Below are 14,466 nucleotides of genomic sequence, written 5' to 3'. Positions count from 1 at the left end.
ATTCCCAGCCAGTTAAAAAAACTGTCAGATGATCTCTAAGTTTCCTTCTTACTATTAAAATTACCTGATTTTATCCAGCTGTGAGCTTCAGTATTGCCAGCTCCGTAAATTATGTGAGAAATTAACCAGTAGACAAAATGCTATAAAGACCATGTGATTTTTTACTAGAAAATTTGGTGTTATGGTTGCCATTTATCTTTACTTCATATGGTTATATCCTAAATATGATTGGTAACTTGTAACTCTCCAAAGTACAACAAAAACATGTTTTGGAGTTTGTGTTACCAAAGTACTGAGCCAACTTTAAGAAGTATAACCAACTCATTATGTACCAAATACCCAACTCTATTTCACAGTATTTGTTTCTTTTGAATATTTGAGAAAAATCAGTCTACTGGTGAGGTTGTGCCATATATAAAGTGCTGTAAATTCAAAGGACACTTAAATTATAGCTATTTTCATATTCACTACTTTTAGATTACCTTCCAAATATTTTATTTCTGGTGGGTGGGGAGGAGAAGGGTATAGCATGTATTAGTCCCACAGTGCCTATAACATTTAGGTAGTGATGTCAATTAATGAACAATCATCCTTCATGCTCACTTCTTCACAAGTATTACCCAAAGCCCAAGTTCTAACATATGGTTCAAAGTCCATTCTCAGCAGATCTTTGGATAAAGGAAAAAAAATTCATCTCTAATAACGAAGTGGTATGTGTGAATGTATTTAATTAGTCATAAACATTAGCTAGTTAATAAATCAAGAGCAGACATTAAATGTGAAATGTATAGGGTATATCCCAAAACACTGAAACTTTAGATTAGCTGGAACTCAAATCACTAGTCACTCAATTGAGTACCCTGTCACAATAGTTCACATATGCAGCTAATAAGTAAATAATATAGATGCCTATAAATAAATTTTAAGACATGTACATTTGAGACACTACAAGCTGTTAGGCATTAGAGTAGCAAAATGTGTTTCCGAACTCCCAGAGACATGGGAACTTGTGACATCGGGGTTATTTCGTATGAATTGCATCATGCTTCTCTTTCTTTTCTCTCTCCACAAACTGGGAATATATACTCAGGTTACTGGTAAATACGAGCTTTCCTTCTCATTTACTAAACTGGGAAAGCCTACTCCAGATGGTAATCTTAAAGCAAAGGTATTTTCTCTTTCAAACTAATATGTCCATTCACATAACACTTTAAAGAAGTTTCTTATAACCTAGAGACTTCTGATAGGCAGTCAGGTAAGGATTAAAAATACTGAAGTTACACATAAATAAAAAGAATATAGTAATGCTTTTATCAGAACACATACACCAAGCAACAAGAAAAATGCAAAAGGATTCAATGAAGAGTTATGGATTTCTCTCAAGAGTATCATATCCAAAATACGATGGTTTACATTACTTTGGTAATCATACCCCTTCCTTTGAGAAAGACCAATTTTCATTTTTATTATATCAGCTAACAAAACTGCAAAATACTGGGGATATTCTTTCAGGGAAAAGTGGTCATTACAAAATCATTTTGCAACTTGTCATGTAAATTAAACAGACTGATATATCTTCAAACACAGAAAGTCTCACAAGTTTAGTGAAAAGAGACCAGATATCCTGTCTTTGGCTTTGCCATTGAATCTGTGCAGATCCTAGGATACTGCTGATTCCCAGTTACTCCAAATCCAAGGCCTGGAGAGCTAGGCTCAAAACCTGGCTTCATTACATGTTAACATTACACACATGGTTCAATATAGCAAGTTTGCTCAGCCTCCTCTTCCTCAAGTGTCAAAAGGGAATAACATCATCTGCCTTGTTGACTCTCAACGAAGTTTTAAGGAACAAAAGAAGAGTGAAATGAAACATATTCTGCAATCTGAAATCTACTCTTTAAATACACGGTGTTAATTAATATAACTGTTACCTGAAATACCTAGCAATGGACCTAATTTACAAGACCCTGTAATATTATTTGGCATAAAGAAAAAAAGTAAACCATTTTAACCAGTAAGCCACTTCCTGTCAAAAACAAGAAAGCATGTGAGAAAAGTTAAAGCATTTTTCATTATTATCTTGACAAAATGAGAGTAGTATCTTTTAAATCTCCTCCTTTAAATTTATTTATTCACAAGGAAAAGAAAACATTTCTAATAAAAGTATTATACTTTTACATGCCTTTAAGACAAGATATTAGATAACATCTAGTAACAATGGTAGGATCAAGATTCCCTTTGTTGGCTGATCAAATTCTACCTGGCAATAAATGCAACTTGCTCTGGGTAACCACCAACACTCAAACATTATGTCAACACAAAATTATGACCCCAAACTTGATTTTTAAATAGGAGCAAATCTTTAAAATAAAAATGAGGCTGATATCCTGTATAAATAAGCAATTTAATGAATAAAAAAGTCAACTGAAAATCCATGTACTCAACTTATAAAACTTTATCTCACTTAAGCGTTTTATGATATTTGCACTTCATGTGAGAACAGTAGTGCCTTTACTACTGGTCAGCATGCACATCTATATAGTTTTAGTTCTGGCTGAGTAAGATTTTTGCCTCTACCAGAGAAATGTTTTGGCAGTTTAACTATGATGGAAATCAGAACAGACGTTTTATGAACATAGTCCTTTGTGTACATCAACACAACCCAAAGATTTAACACTTCAGTATTAACAGTCTTCTATTACAATATATGGAGAATCCCAACTGTTGATTAAAAAACTTCTTCAGGCATCATCTCCACTGACATGATGCTTTAGATATGTGAAATCTAGTCAAAGGAAGATGCAGGAAAATGTTTACATGCTTTAATTTTCTTTAAATTCTGCAAATTGAATTCAGAGGGATATGCACCATATTCTCTAACTACTAGTTCTTACACTTTAGTGTGAAGAATCACTTGTGGAGCTTTTTAAACTACAGATACCCCAACCTGTTCCAGACCCAAAACTGCGTTTTTAACAAACCCTTAAGAGGAATTCTGATGCAGGTGGTTCATGGTCCATCAGGTACTCTACAGTACTGATTTCATACTTCCTTTGATCAAATAACTGCTAGCAGTGGCTTCAGGAGTTACACAGAGTTTTAAAGATTTGGTCATGAACACAAATCAACACTAGAAGGCGGGGGGCGGACCTCAGAGCATGATGTTGGCAGTAAAGTAACTGGCATATGCTTGTTACTTTTGAAATGGTATCTTAAACCACACTATGGATAGAATTTTAGGTTTAGACCTCTTATTTTAGAAGCAGAATGACGCTACAGCATTGACTTACAACTAGGACGGATAATTTGAGGATTCAGATAACCATCTGGGAAATTTTCTGTTGGGGGGAAAAAAAAAAGAGTTGACATTTATACCCTGCCTTGTTCCAAAAAAAATTTAAAGCCACAGAACTGCTGTTTTGTTAACTGAAACTGATTAAAATCCAAAAGCTTTATTGTACTGATTGTTTTTTTTTTTACCAATACTCAGAAACACTAAATGCTTCTTTACCAACACTCTCAAAATAGACATTTTCAGATGTAGGTAGACTGAACTATTAAAAAAGAGAAATGATAATTTTCAGAGCCAGGGTATAAATCAGCTAACTGGAAAATCAAGTCAAAAGCATATGAATTTCTCTATCTATGTCAAAAGTTAAATCTAGATGCTATTCATTTTACATTTATAAGAACCAAGATTTTTTTTTCAAAAATCATAAAATTACTGTCAGCAAACATGGGGCAGCTCAGAAACACTGTGACACAGTAAAAAACACTTTCTTAAGAATATTTCTTTAAAACGGGTACGGAGTAGGCACATTTACATCAAAAGTCTTCATTTTTTAAACAAAGAGACAGGGCAATCTCAGGTGCTAATCAAACCCACCAAACCACTGTCAACATCCTGGTTTTGATGCACCTGGCTCTGCCCAGACAACCCCAGGTGTGCCAATTACTTAACTTACAAATCCCAAAGCCAAAGTTTCAAAACCGATGCAGCACATAATCTACATGACACTCGTGGACGCTCCGGAAGGGCTCCTGTGTCACTGTGGGTCTAAGCCAGCTGTCAGGATTCATTCCCATGGAGTCACTGCTCATTCGGGAGGAGTCGTGTAAAGTTTGTGAAGTGAGGAGAGGTGTGAGCAGGGGGACCGCCCCTTCTTTTCCTCCCCTCTCAAGCTCCCCTAAACATCCGCTCTGACCCAGGCCAACCGAAGCCCAAGAAATGACAGCGAGGGACAGGCTACTGCGAGGTGTGAGCTGGAGCCCCCACGGCCCTGCCCCGGGATGGAGGCCGGGGGGGGCGGTGGCTCCTGGCCTCCAGTCCGAGGGGGCGGATACTGACCCGAGGACGCAGAGGCCGAGCCCAGCAGCACCGCACAGAGCAGTAGCGTCAGCCCAACCCAGACCCGCATCCTGCTCTCAGGGCCGCTACCACCCGCTGGAGCTGTCGCTTTCGCCTCTGCCACCACCAACTCAGCCGCCGCCGCCGCCTCGCCGCTGCTCTTCCTGCTCTGGTTTCCTTCCTCCGCCCCTTCCCAGGCCTCCCTGCCCTAGCGTGCAGCCAATCCCCGCCCGCCGTCGTACGCTCCTCGCCCAATCGCCGCGGCCTTCCCGCCCACCGTATTGCCCCGCCCCTGGGGTCAAGAATTGGCCAATCATTACGCGAGATTCTCACACCGGCTTTCCCGGTTGGACCACGGCCTCACCGACATGGCCCCAGGTAATTGGTAGCTCCTGGGTTTAATCATCCCGGAATCAGAGTATGAGTCCACGGTTGGACGAAAAGTCACCCAGGACTACAATTCCCACAATGCAGTTCAAGGGCCTCTCTCTGTGTGTGCTCTTGGGAAACGTAGTCCATCGTGGGGCAATATTTAAAAGTGCAGGTGGTTGTAAAAGCTAAGAGAACTTAGCTAACACCTGGGCTAGACACTAACTCCAGGCCGTGAACTCACAGGTTTATTTTTATTTTTTTGGGCCAAATAAATATCAAGAAACACACATTATAAGGTTAAGAGTTTGTAATATGTTAAGCTCTTCCTCTTCGTTTTATTTAGAAAATTTGAATTGGACATAGTGGTATCAGCACTGAGGAAAAATACAACAGCTAGACTGAATTCGAAGTATTTTTTGTTAACGTAAACGAAACAGTACCATATATACGGAAACCAGGATGGAACTCACTACTGGTCCCCCTTTCCCCTACAAAACAAGAGGAAATAAACCCCACCCAGTACAGACTATGTCAATGCTAGTATTCGTTTTTACGACATCCACCAGATAATAATAATCTGGAAAAAGGGGCCAACAGTCTTTGCAAAACCCTTTCAAACATTTGTCCTCATCCCTCTCCTTTTGTAAGTTACATTGTTTTCTTCTTCATTGACTACCTAGGTCTTACATTGACTAGGTTCAAGAGTCTAGGTTGGTGTATTTGGAGATAAAGGTGACAGATTGCATTGCAGAAGTGGAAATAGCCTTGTGTTTTAAGTACCAACTCCAGGCATGCTCCAACTAGGTAGCAGAGCAGTGGCTTAGTGTTCCTGCCCCTTCATCAAATTGTCATTCTGCTTTCCCTAGTATTCACCCACAGTCAGGTCTTAGGTCTACAACCTAGACATTCTGAGTTCAGGATTTTGGCGAAGTCCACACTGGCCACATATCTTCATACCATCTGTGTTCCATCTTCTTTGATGAAGAGTCCTCTCTTCCAGGAAGAGGATAAAAAACTATTGTTAACATTCACATTGGAGAGGGTGAAGGAAAAATACTGTCTCATGAAAAAGAGTTCTCTTTTCTACTACTACCACACTCATCTCTATTTTTGTCACTAACAATGCTTCCTCAGAGTTCCTCTCATTTTAAATCATAGAGTAAAATCTAGTATACTATGTGACCATTTTTCTCTTTCTCACTGAAAACTTCCCTACTGACCCTCATTTTCCCTTACCTTTCTGATGCACCTGAGTTCTAGCCATACTCACCAACACCATTCTCTCTTCACTGTAACCTAAACTGCATACTATGGCCAGATGAATTTTCCTTAAACACTGCTTTCATCTTCTTTTTCAAAATTTTTTAACGGCTGCCTTAAAACGGACAGTTCTACTTTCTTGTGGGAAGTATTGGGGAAGAAACTTCTGCCCTCCATAAGAGAAACAGTGATTACCTGACTGATAAGATTGGGGAAAGTTCACTGTGTGGTTGAGACCCAACTTCTTTTTTCATCTTTTTCTTTACTGAGTGCTTCTTATATTCAAAGCCCTGTGCTAGGTGCTGCAATGACAAATTTTCAGCTTCTCTTTTACTACTTCCCCAATTTCCACATTCACACTCTCTTGCCTTCTCATGGGCTCCCCTACCCTCTCCCCACTGCCCTTGCTGCTTCTTCTTCTTAGCCACAACCCTGGCATCTTCCCAACCTCACTTCCATTTCATCTTGGCTGAGTCTTCTCTGTCCAGGCCAGTCCTCATTAATCCTCATTTCTCTAAGTGTCTACAGAACAGTCACAAACTTGCCTTTTAAATGGGTGGTAGCTTGCTGAGGCCAAAGACAACTATGCAATTCAATGTATAGGAATATAGCATTGGACTTGTCACCTACTAGCACTAGATAATTATTTGTTGATTAATAAATACACCTTACCAATAAAGTGTTTTTAAACTATTTTCAAAGCACACGCTGTCTACCATAGTTTAGTCTTAAAAAAATCTACCATACTTTTATCTTAGAGGAAATATTAAGGAGCACTTGCACCCCTATTATACAGGAAATTTACTTCATTCCTCTTACCTCACCTGAAAAATGGGTATGTTAATAATACCCTCTTCACCAGGACACCAGGTCTGTTGTGAAGTTCGAGATATACAGGGAGGAAAAAGTGCTTTCTTCATTACAGAATGGTCTACAAACATTCTTTCTTTTTTTTCCCCCACATTTCAATTGACAAGTGTTATTTTATTTTTGACAAAAATTCAGTATTTCCCAAATTGGTCCCAGGAATGCTTGTTAAAGTACAGACTCCCAGCCCTCTCATTCTGATATGGTGGGTCTAGGGCCTAGGTTTAGTCATATCCCCATGTGATTCTTTTTTTTTAACATCTTTACTAAAGTATAATTGCTTTACATTGTTGTGTTAGTTTCTGCTATATAACAAAGTGAATCAGCTATATATATACATATATCCCCATGTCCCCTCCCTCTTGCGTCTCCCTCCCACCCTCCCTATCCCACCCCTCTAGGTGGTCACAAAGCACCAAGCTGACCTCCCTGTGCTATGGGCTGCTTCCCACTAGCTAGCTATTTTACATTTACATTGGTAGTGTACATGTCAATGCCACTCTCTCACTTCGTTCCCAGCTTACCCTTCCCCCTCCCAGTGTCCTCAAGTCCATTCTCTACATCTTCGTCTTTATTCCTGTCCTGCCCCTAGGTTCTTCAGAACCACTTTTTTTTTTTTTAGATTCCATATATGTGTGTTAGCATACGGTATTTGTTTTTCTCTTTCTGACTTACTTCACTCTGTACGACAGACTACAAACATTATTTCTTATTGATTCTTTGTTTGAAGCAAAGGAGCAAAGCAAATTAAAAATTAGTTTTTATTAAGACTAATAAAGTTAGCTTTATTCCCTTAATTTGAAAAAGATTTAGAGCTGCTAAAGCTATTGTCTTTAGCCAGCAATGAGTAATTGACATGTTCTGAGACCTTGACTCCCTGGGGGAAATTCCAAGTCTCCAGAGCAGATCTAGAATATGGTGTGGGAAAGCCAGGTTTATTTTGTCAGCCTGCTACATTGCATTTTTTTTTTTTTTTTTTTTTTTGCATTTTGATTAATTAGTGAAAAGGTTGTGAATTCTCCATGGCCTTATCCAGTCTGAGCATACACTTCTCAAGGTTTCCTGCCAACATCCCCAGTTAAAGTTGTGTACTCATTCAATTTGTACAAAATGTTAGTATTATTTAATTCATAGACTTTTTTACTGTTTGTTCAGCTGTCTGTACTCTGTTCTACTTGTTCATATCAGTGTTCTAGGTCATTGTCACAGATTTCCAAGTTGCAGAAAACCTGTTTGCTCTGCATTACAACACAGCATAGGACACAACGGAGGTAGATAATAAGTGCCTTTTTATGTAGTTGACATTGATGTGACCTTATTCCATTGAAATGAATCAAACAATCAGCAAATACTGAGAACCTCCTGAAAGTGTTGAGGATATGAATCTAGCTTGTTCTTCGTTTAAGGATGGTGAGATAACCCTCAGAGCCTTTTCCTGAGAATGGAGTGATTGTCACCAACTCTAGTTGAGTATCCTTGCCTGTGCTATTCTTAGAGATCTATCTGAGTTGGCAATGTGTGAAGGCTGCCAGCACTTGCATGAACATATCTGCCAGGGCAGGATAAGGGAGAGACAGGGAGCAGGATATTTTCCCCTCAGGGCTTGGAGAAGAACGTACAGTACTTTCTTTGAGGTAGATGGTTGAACTAAAGTCATTATTTTTGTGTTTCTTTTTCATGGATAAATGAAAATATAAAACCTTGCACCATATTGCGAGATAGAACCTGGCATCTCTTTGTGTACATTCTGCGCTCCTTGAGTAAACAGACAATGTTTTTATATCTTATTGTATACCTAGAATTCCAGGATTGTATATGGCAGGTAGATAATTTAGTAATCAACATAAATAAGCTTTGAATGTTCCAGTCACTTCCTATGATTATAATTGTCTTGTAAAAGTCAGGAGGTAGATCCCAGATTGCGGAGAAGTGTATTTGATATACTACCTAAGTTTGCAGTAATAGAATGAATGGGGTCGGGTGTATGAGTGTAAGGCTCTATTTACCAAGTGTCATCCTGAAGTGACATTTACTTTGGAGATGTGTATTCTTTCTGAGCAGTGTTGACTCACACCAGATAAAGGAAAAGCCAGGATACCTTTATACCCTGAATAAATGGACAGGCATCTTTTGACCTGACTTTTTCATAGATTTAACTACCAGTTCTGGAGAAAGACTGGATTCAAACTAAATTTCAATAAGAATTTGATTAAGTGAATCTTAGAAAATGGAGATAAACTGCTGGGAGCTCCCATTAGATTCAGAATACTTAACTCCTGTGTAGATGGCAATGTGTTTCATTTGTGAATGCTGGATTAGGGACATTATATTCACAGGATAATCCTTCCTTTCTTCCTTCATTGATTGAACACATATTTTGGGGGCACAGTCAATGTCTTCCAGCCAAAGACCACCAGGAATACACCGGTAGTTGAACACATTAGGTTTAGTACTTATGGCAATGAGAAAGAACACACACACTGTAGGGTGTTTCTTTGCTCTGGATTGGATGCTATTAGAAATACCCCTGATTTCTATGATCTCGTAGAAATCAATCAATAAACCTGATCTTAAGGGAGAGGAGACTAGAAGGAGGATAAAATTGTCATTGGTGAAGAAGTAGCCGTTGCTCATTTTGGCCAAGAGAGGAAGTGTTGTATTTTGTGAGTGGTACAGGGAACTTGTTTTTGTCTGTGCTTAGGTAAAATTATGAAACGGCCTTGCTTTGTCTCATTTTATCTTGGTCTCAGAGTAACCTGTCTGTAGTTGGTATTCCGTGACATTGTTTATGTCCAGTAGGAGAATAACATGGCCTGGGTGTGGATGCCAGGCCAGCTTCTGGATGTCAGGGGCTGCTCTTTGCTTACCTTTCTCAGCACCTCCTGTGAGGCTCTTGTTCCCGGGGATTTAGCAATCCACAAAACACACAAAAGTCATGGAGTTTACATTCTAGCCAGGGGGAGAAAAAAGAATAAAATAAATAAGTAAATTGTAATATATTAGAAGCTGATAAGTGCTCTAGAGGAAAAACATAAAGCCAGGGAAGGGAATAAGGATACTAATGGGAAGGTTGGGACCATTTAAATTTAAAGTAGGGAAGTCAGGAAAGGCTTCCCTGTAATGCACACATTTGAACAAAGACTTAAATTGATGAGGGAGTGAACCATGAAGACGTGAGAGTGAAGAGTCTTCCGGGAATAAGGAGCAGGAACCAAATGAAGGTTCCAAGGGAAAAACTTACCTGTTAGGATCTAAGAACAGCAAGGAGGCCTGTGGCTGCAGAAGAGGGTGAAGGAAGGAATAGCAGGAGAGGAGGAGCAGGGGATGTCAGAGAAGCGATTGGGGCCAAAAGGTTTAGGGATTTGGGGTCAATATTAAGCGGTAATCAGAATGCGATTTTTTAATATTCTGAGACTGGCTATCTTGAAGTGTGGCTTGAGTAATGGCCTGGAGATTTCCCCTCTGCTGCACCGGAATGACCCAATTAATTACACAAACCTCTTTATTAATTGTTTGGACATAATGCTAAAGTAACCAATTAAAACAATTGTACTCAAAAGTTTGATTCAGAGGAAGTTTATACACTGGTTAGGAATTGAGATGGATAAGTGCAAAATAGCCATCATCAAGAGAAGGATCTTCAAATGAGGATTTTCAAAATATTCAAATAATATTGTAAATGAAAATCCCTTGGAAGTAAAATAGGGTTTTTCATCATTTCCTATACTTGAATAGGCTCCCACCTATACCGGATTGACTTCATATAAATCCAACTCAAAGGGGTGCATTGACAAAAAAGAAATATGAGTTATATATATTAAAATATACATTCATAAATATATATCCATGAAAAATGTGTGTATACACAGGCACACATGTATGTGATTAAAATAACTGAGAATAAATTGCAGAAATGATGCCTCTTTATCCCTAAATATGTTAGTGTGTATTTTCTGAAAACAAAGAATTCTCTAACATAATCACAGAGCTGTTACCAAAGTTAGGAATTTAGCACTGATTCAAATACTGTTATCTAATCTACCAACGTTATTCGGGTTGCCCCAGTTTGTCACAATGATGTCTTTTTAACAACGGAAAATCCAAGATGGTGAGGTGTATCCAGTTTGTCATGTCTCATTAGTATCCTTTAACCTGGAACAGTTCCTGAGGCTGTGTGTGTGTGTGTGTGTGTGTGTTCCTGAACCTCACTTTATTGACATTTTTAAAGTGTATAAACATGTTATTTCATAGAATGTGACCTAATTTCAGTTTGTGTCATGATTAGATTCAGGTTATACACGTTTGGCAAGAACACCTCAGAAGTGACGTTAAATTCTTCTCAGTGCATCACATCAGGAGCCAAATGCTATTGGTTAGTCCAAATCCTGGCAATGATCATTTTAATCAGTTGTTAAGGAGGGATGTTTCCACTATATTTACCTTTTATAATTAATACGTATCTTGTAGAGGATACTTTGAGACTATGTAAATATCTCATCATCCCTCAAACATTCACCCACTAGTTTTACCATGTGTATTCATGATTCTTGCCTGAACCTATAATGACCATGATGGTTGCCAAATGGTTATTTTCTAATTCCATCATTATTTCTATATTTCTTATTAGCTTTCTTGTGTAGGCAGAGCTTTCTCTTCTTATTCATTTAATTAATTTACATTGGTGCAAATTCATAGATTCTTTATTCAATAGTTTATAATCTTCACTATCATTATTTTGAGGTTCAGATCATCTCATATTTGGCCAGTGGGTGCTCCTTCAAACTGAGTCCTGTATCTTTTTGACATGCCCCCATCATTATTTGAGCATCTCCTTACATTTTGAACTATTTATATATTTTCTGCTTTTCCTAACCCAGCCCTGGAATCAGCCATTTCTCCAAGGAAGCCTGCTTTCTTTCAGTGGAGAACGGTGTTTACATTCCAGGAATACTCATTGCTACTGTGGGTTTAATGCTTCCAAAATCTCTTAGTGGATTGAGTTGGGGGGTGTGTGTGTGTGTGTGTGTGTGTGTGTGTGTCTACATATGCATATAAGCATGTGCATACATATGAATGCATACACACACCCATAATATACATATGCACAGCCACACACATCTATACCCGTTTCTATATCTATTTATCTCTTTCTCTATATTAAAACCTCTGAGGAAATGAATGAATGAGCCATAGAGAAAACAGAAGAAAATATTTGCAGTACATATATTTTAAAGAGAATACAACTGATGGGGCTGTAAAGGCTTTCAACTGTTGAGTAAAATTTTTCTTATACATTGAAACATACACCTACTGTATAACTCAGGAGTTTCATTCTTAAGTATGTACTCAAGAGAGATGAGATCATGTCCACAAAATGTCTTGTGCAAAAATGTTCATTAGTAGCTATGTTCACAATAGGGAAGATCTTAGAATAACTTAAAATGTCCACCTTCTGGTGAATGGATAAACAAGCGGTAGTATATTTATACAATGGAATATTACTCAGCAAAAAAAAAAAAAAAAAGGAAAGATGACTGGTTTGTACACATCATGGATGAATCACAAAAACATTACGGCGAGTGAAAGAAACCAGACACAGAAGAGAGTACATTGTTTATGATTCCATTCCTATGGAGCTTGAGAACAGGTGAAACTAATTTATAGTGACAGCACTCAGAATAGCAGTTGCTTGTGCTGAGGGGAGGTAGGGCCACTGGAAAGAGGAAAGAGGGAAATTTTGGATAATGGCAATCTTCAATAGTCTGATTAGTGTGTGGTTCACATGAGTATATCTGTCAGAATTCAAAGAACCATGCCCTTAACATCCATGCATCTTACTGTATGGAATGATACCTTGGGGCCTGCGAAATAATGACCCCCACCAAAGGTGTTCATGTCCTAATCCCCAAACCGGTGAATATGTCACCTTGTAAGGCAGCGGTTTCCAACATTTTTGGCACCAGGGACCAGTTTTCTGGAAGACAGTTTCTCCACGGGGGTTGGGGGGATGGTGCAGGCAGTAATGCAAGTGATGGGGAGCGATGGGGAGCGGCGGGGAGCGGCAGGTGAAGCTTCGCTCACTCACCCGCCGCTCATCTCCTGCCTGCCGTGCAGCCTGGCTCCTAACAGGCCACAGACTGGTATCGGTCCACCGCCCAGGGGTTGGGGACCCCCGTTATAAGGCAGAGGACTTTGCTGATGTGGTTAAGGGTCTTGAGATGGGGAGATTCTCCTGGATTATCCAGATGGTCCTAAATATAATCACAGGCATCCTTACAAGAGGGAGGCAGGAGGCTCCAAGTCAGAAAGAGAAGAAGTGATGATGGAGGCAGAGGCTGGAGGGATGCTGTTGCTGAAAGGGGGTCATGAGGAATGCAGACAGCCTCTAGAAGCCTCTAGAAGCTGGAAAAGGCAAGGAATGGGTTATCCCTTAGAACCTCCAGAAGGAACACAGCCCTGCCACCTTGGCGATTTTAGCCTTCGAAGGTCTATTTTTGGACTTCTGACATCCAGAACTGTAAGAGAAGAAATTTGTGTTCTAAGCCACTAAATTTGTGGTAATTCGTGATGGCAGTAATAGGAAACTAATATACGCCTCATTTTAAAATATATTAAAAAAAAAAACACTTCTTAAAAAAGCAGTCTCATGTACTACTAAGAAAAAAGCCATGCTGTGGAACAGACCTGGGTCCTACTCTGGATTGTGTCATCTGCCAGCTCAGCCAGGGAACTTTTGTCAATTTATGCAACCTCCCTGAGGCTCAGTTTCTTAATCTACAAAGTCAGAATCACTAAACTTGCCTTACTTCTCAGACCTGTCATGAAAATTAAAAGCAATAAAATAAGAAAGGATTCTGTCAACAGAAGACCAAAGAGTAAGGCCTTATTATTGTCAGACTTTTACCCAGCACAAGTGCATTAATGACCAATTGTGGTTGGGCAGTTTGAATGCTACCTCTTGTGTGAAAGATAACTAGAGTAGAGGGGCAAAGGTCATGGGGAGAACTTCTTATCAGGCTGTCCTTGTTCATGTTTCTAAAAATAACTTTTTATTTCGAAATACTTTGACTCATAAGACATTGCAAAATATGTACCTATTCATTTTCAAAGGGTGCTTATTATTTCTCTCTACTTATTCCACTCCTACTGGCAATCTGGACAGATCCTAGGTTTGCTGAGTTCCTAATCGTAGTAACTAAGCTTTGCTGCGCACTCGCAGTGTCCCTAGCACTGTGGTAGCACTTTACATATGCAGTTGTCATTTAAGCTTGATGTTAATAGTAATACGAGGAAGGTACTTCAATTTTCCCTATTTTGTTGACAGAGAAACTGAGGCATAGAAATGTTTAGTAACTTCCCCAAACTGAGTGTGGGCACCAGTATTTCAACCTGGCGACTGATTTCAGAGACCAAGAATGAAGAGGAAGAAGGCATCCATCCTTGTATCACAGAATCATTTAGAGACATTTCTATATTTTGTACACAAATATACGTGCAAAAGGAGTGCATGTACACATACGAGGGAGTGGTTTTTGTGCTAAGTCAAGGAATAAAGGAAAAAAAGGATTTATGATAAAGAAAGAGAGGGGAGGAAAAAGTTGGAGACCATCTGGAAACTG

General features: G+C 39.2%; 1 protein-coding gene across 2 annotated transcripts in view; it reads right to left on the bottom strand.

Moving 5' to 3' along the window:
• Positions 1-4,541, bottom strand: part of SEL1L (SEL1L adaptor subunit of SYVN1 ubiquitin ligase) — a 56,263-nt gene extending 51,722 nt beyond the window's left edge. For both annotated transcript variants that reach the window (XM_082451271.1, XM_082451272.1), the window contains exon 1: positions 4,349-4,541. In XM_082451271.1, coding sequence (XP_082307397.1) covers positions 4,349-4,418 — 70 coding nt within the window. In that variant the 5' untranslated portion in view covers positions 4,419-4,541. The remainder of the gene's footprint in view (positions 1-4,348) is intronic.
• Between the last annotated feature and the right edge of the window lie 9,925 nt (positions 4,542-14,466).

Source organism: Balaenoptera physalus (assembly GCF_965194825.1).
Source record: "Balaenoptera physalus genome assembly, chromosome: 2".
Lineage (NCBI taxonomy): Eukaryota > Metazoa > Chordata > Mammalia > Artiodactyla > Balaenopteridae > Balaenoptera > Balaenoptera physalus.
Note: the sequence above shows the minus strand (reverse complement) of the source record. Positions and strands in the feature narration are given on the sequence as shown.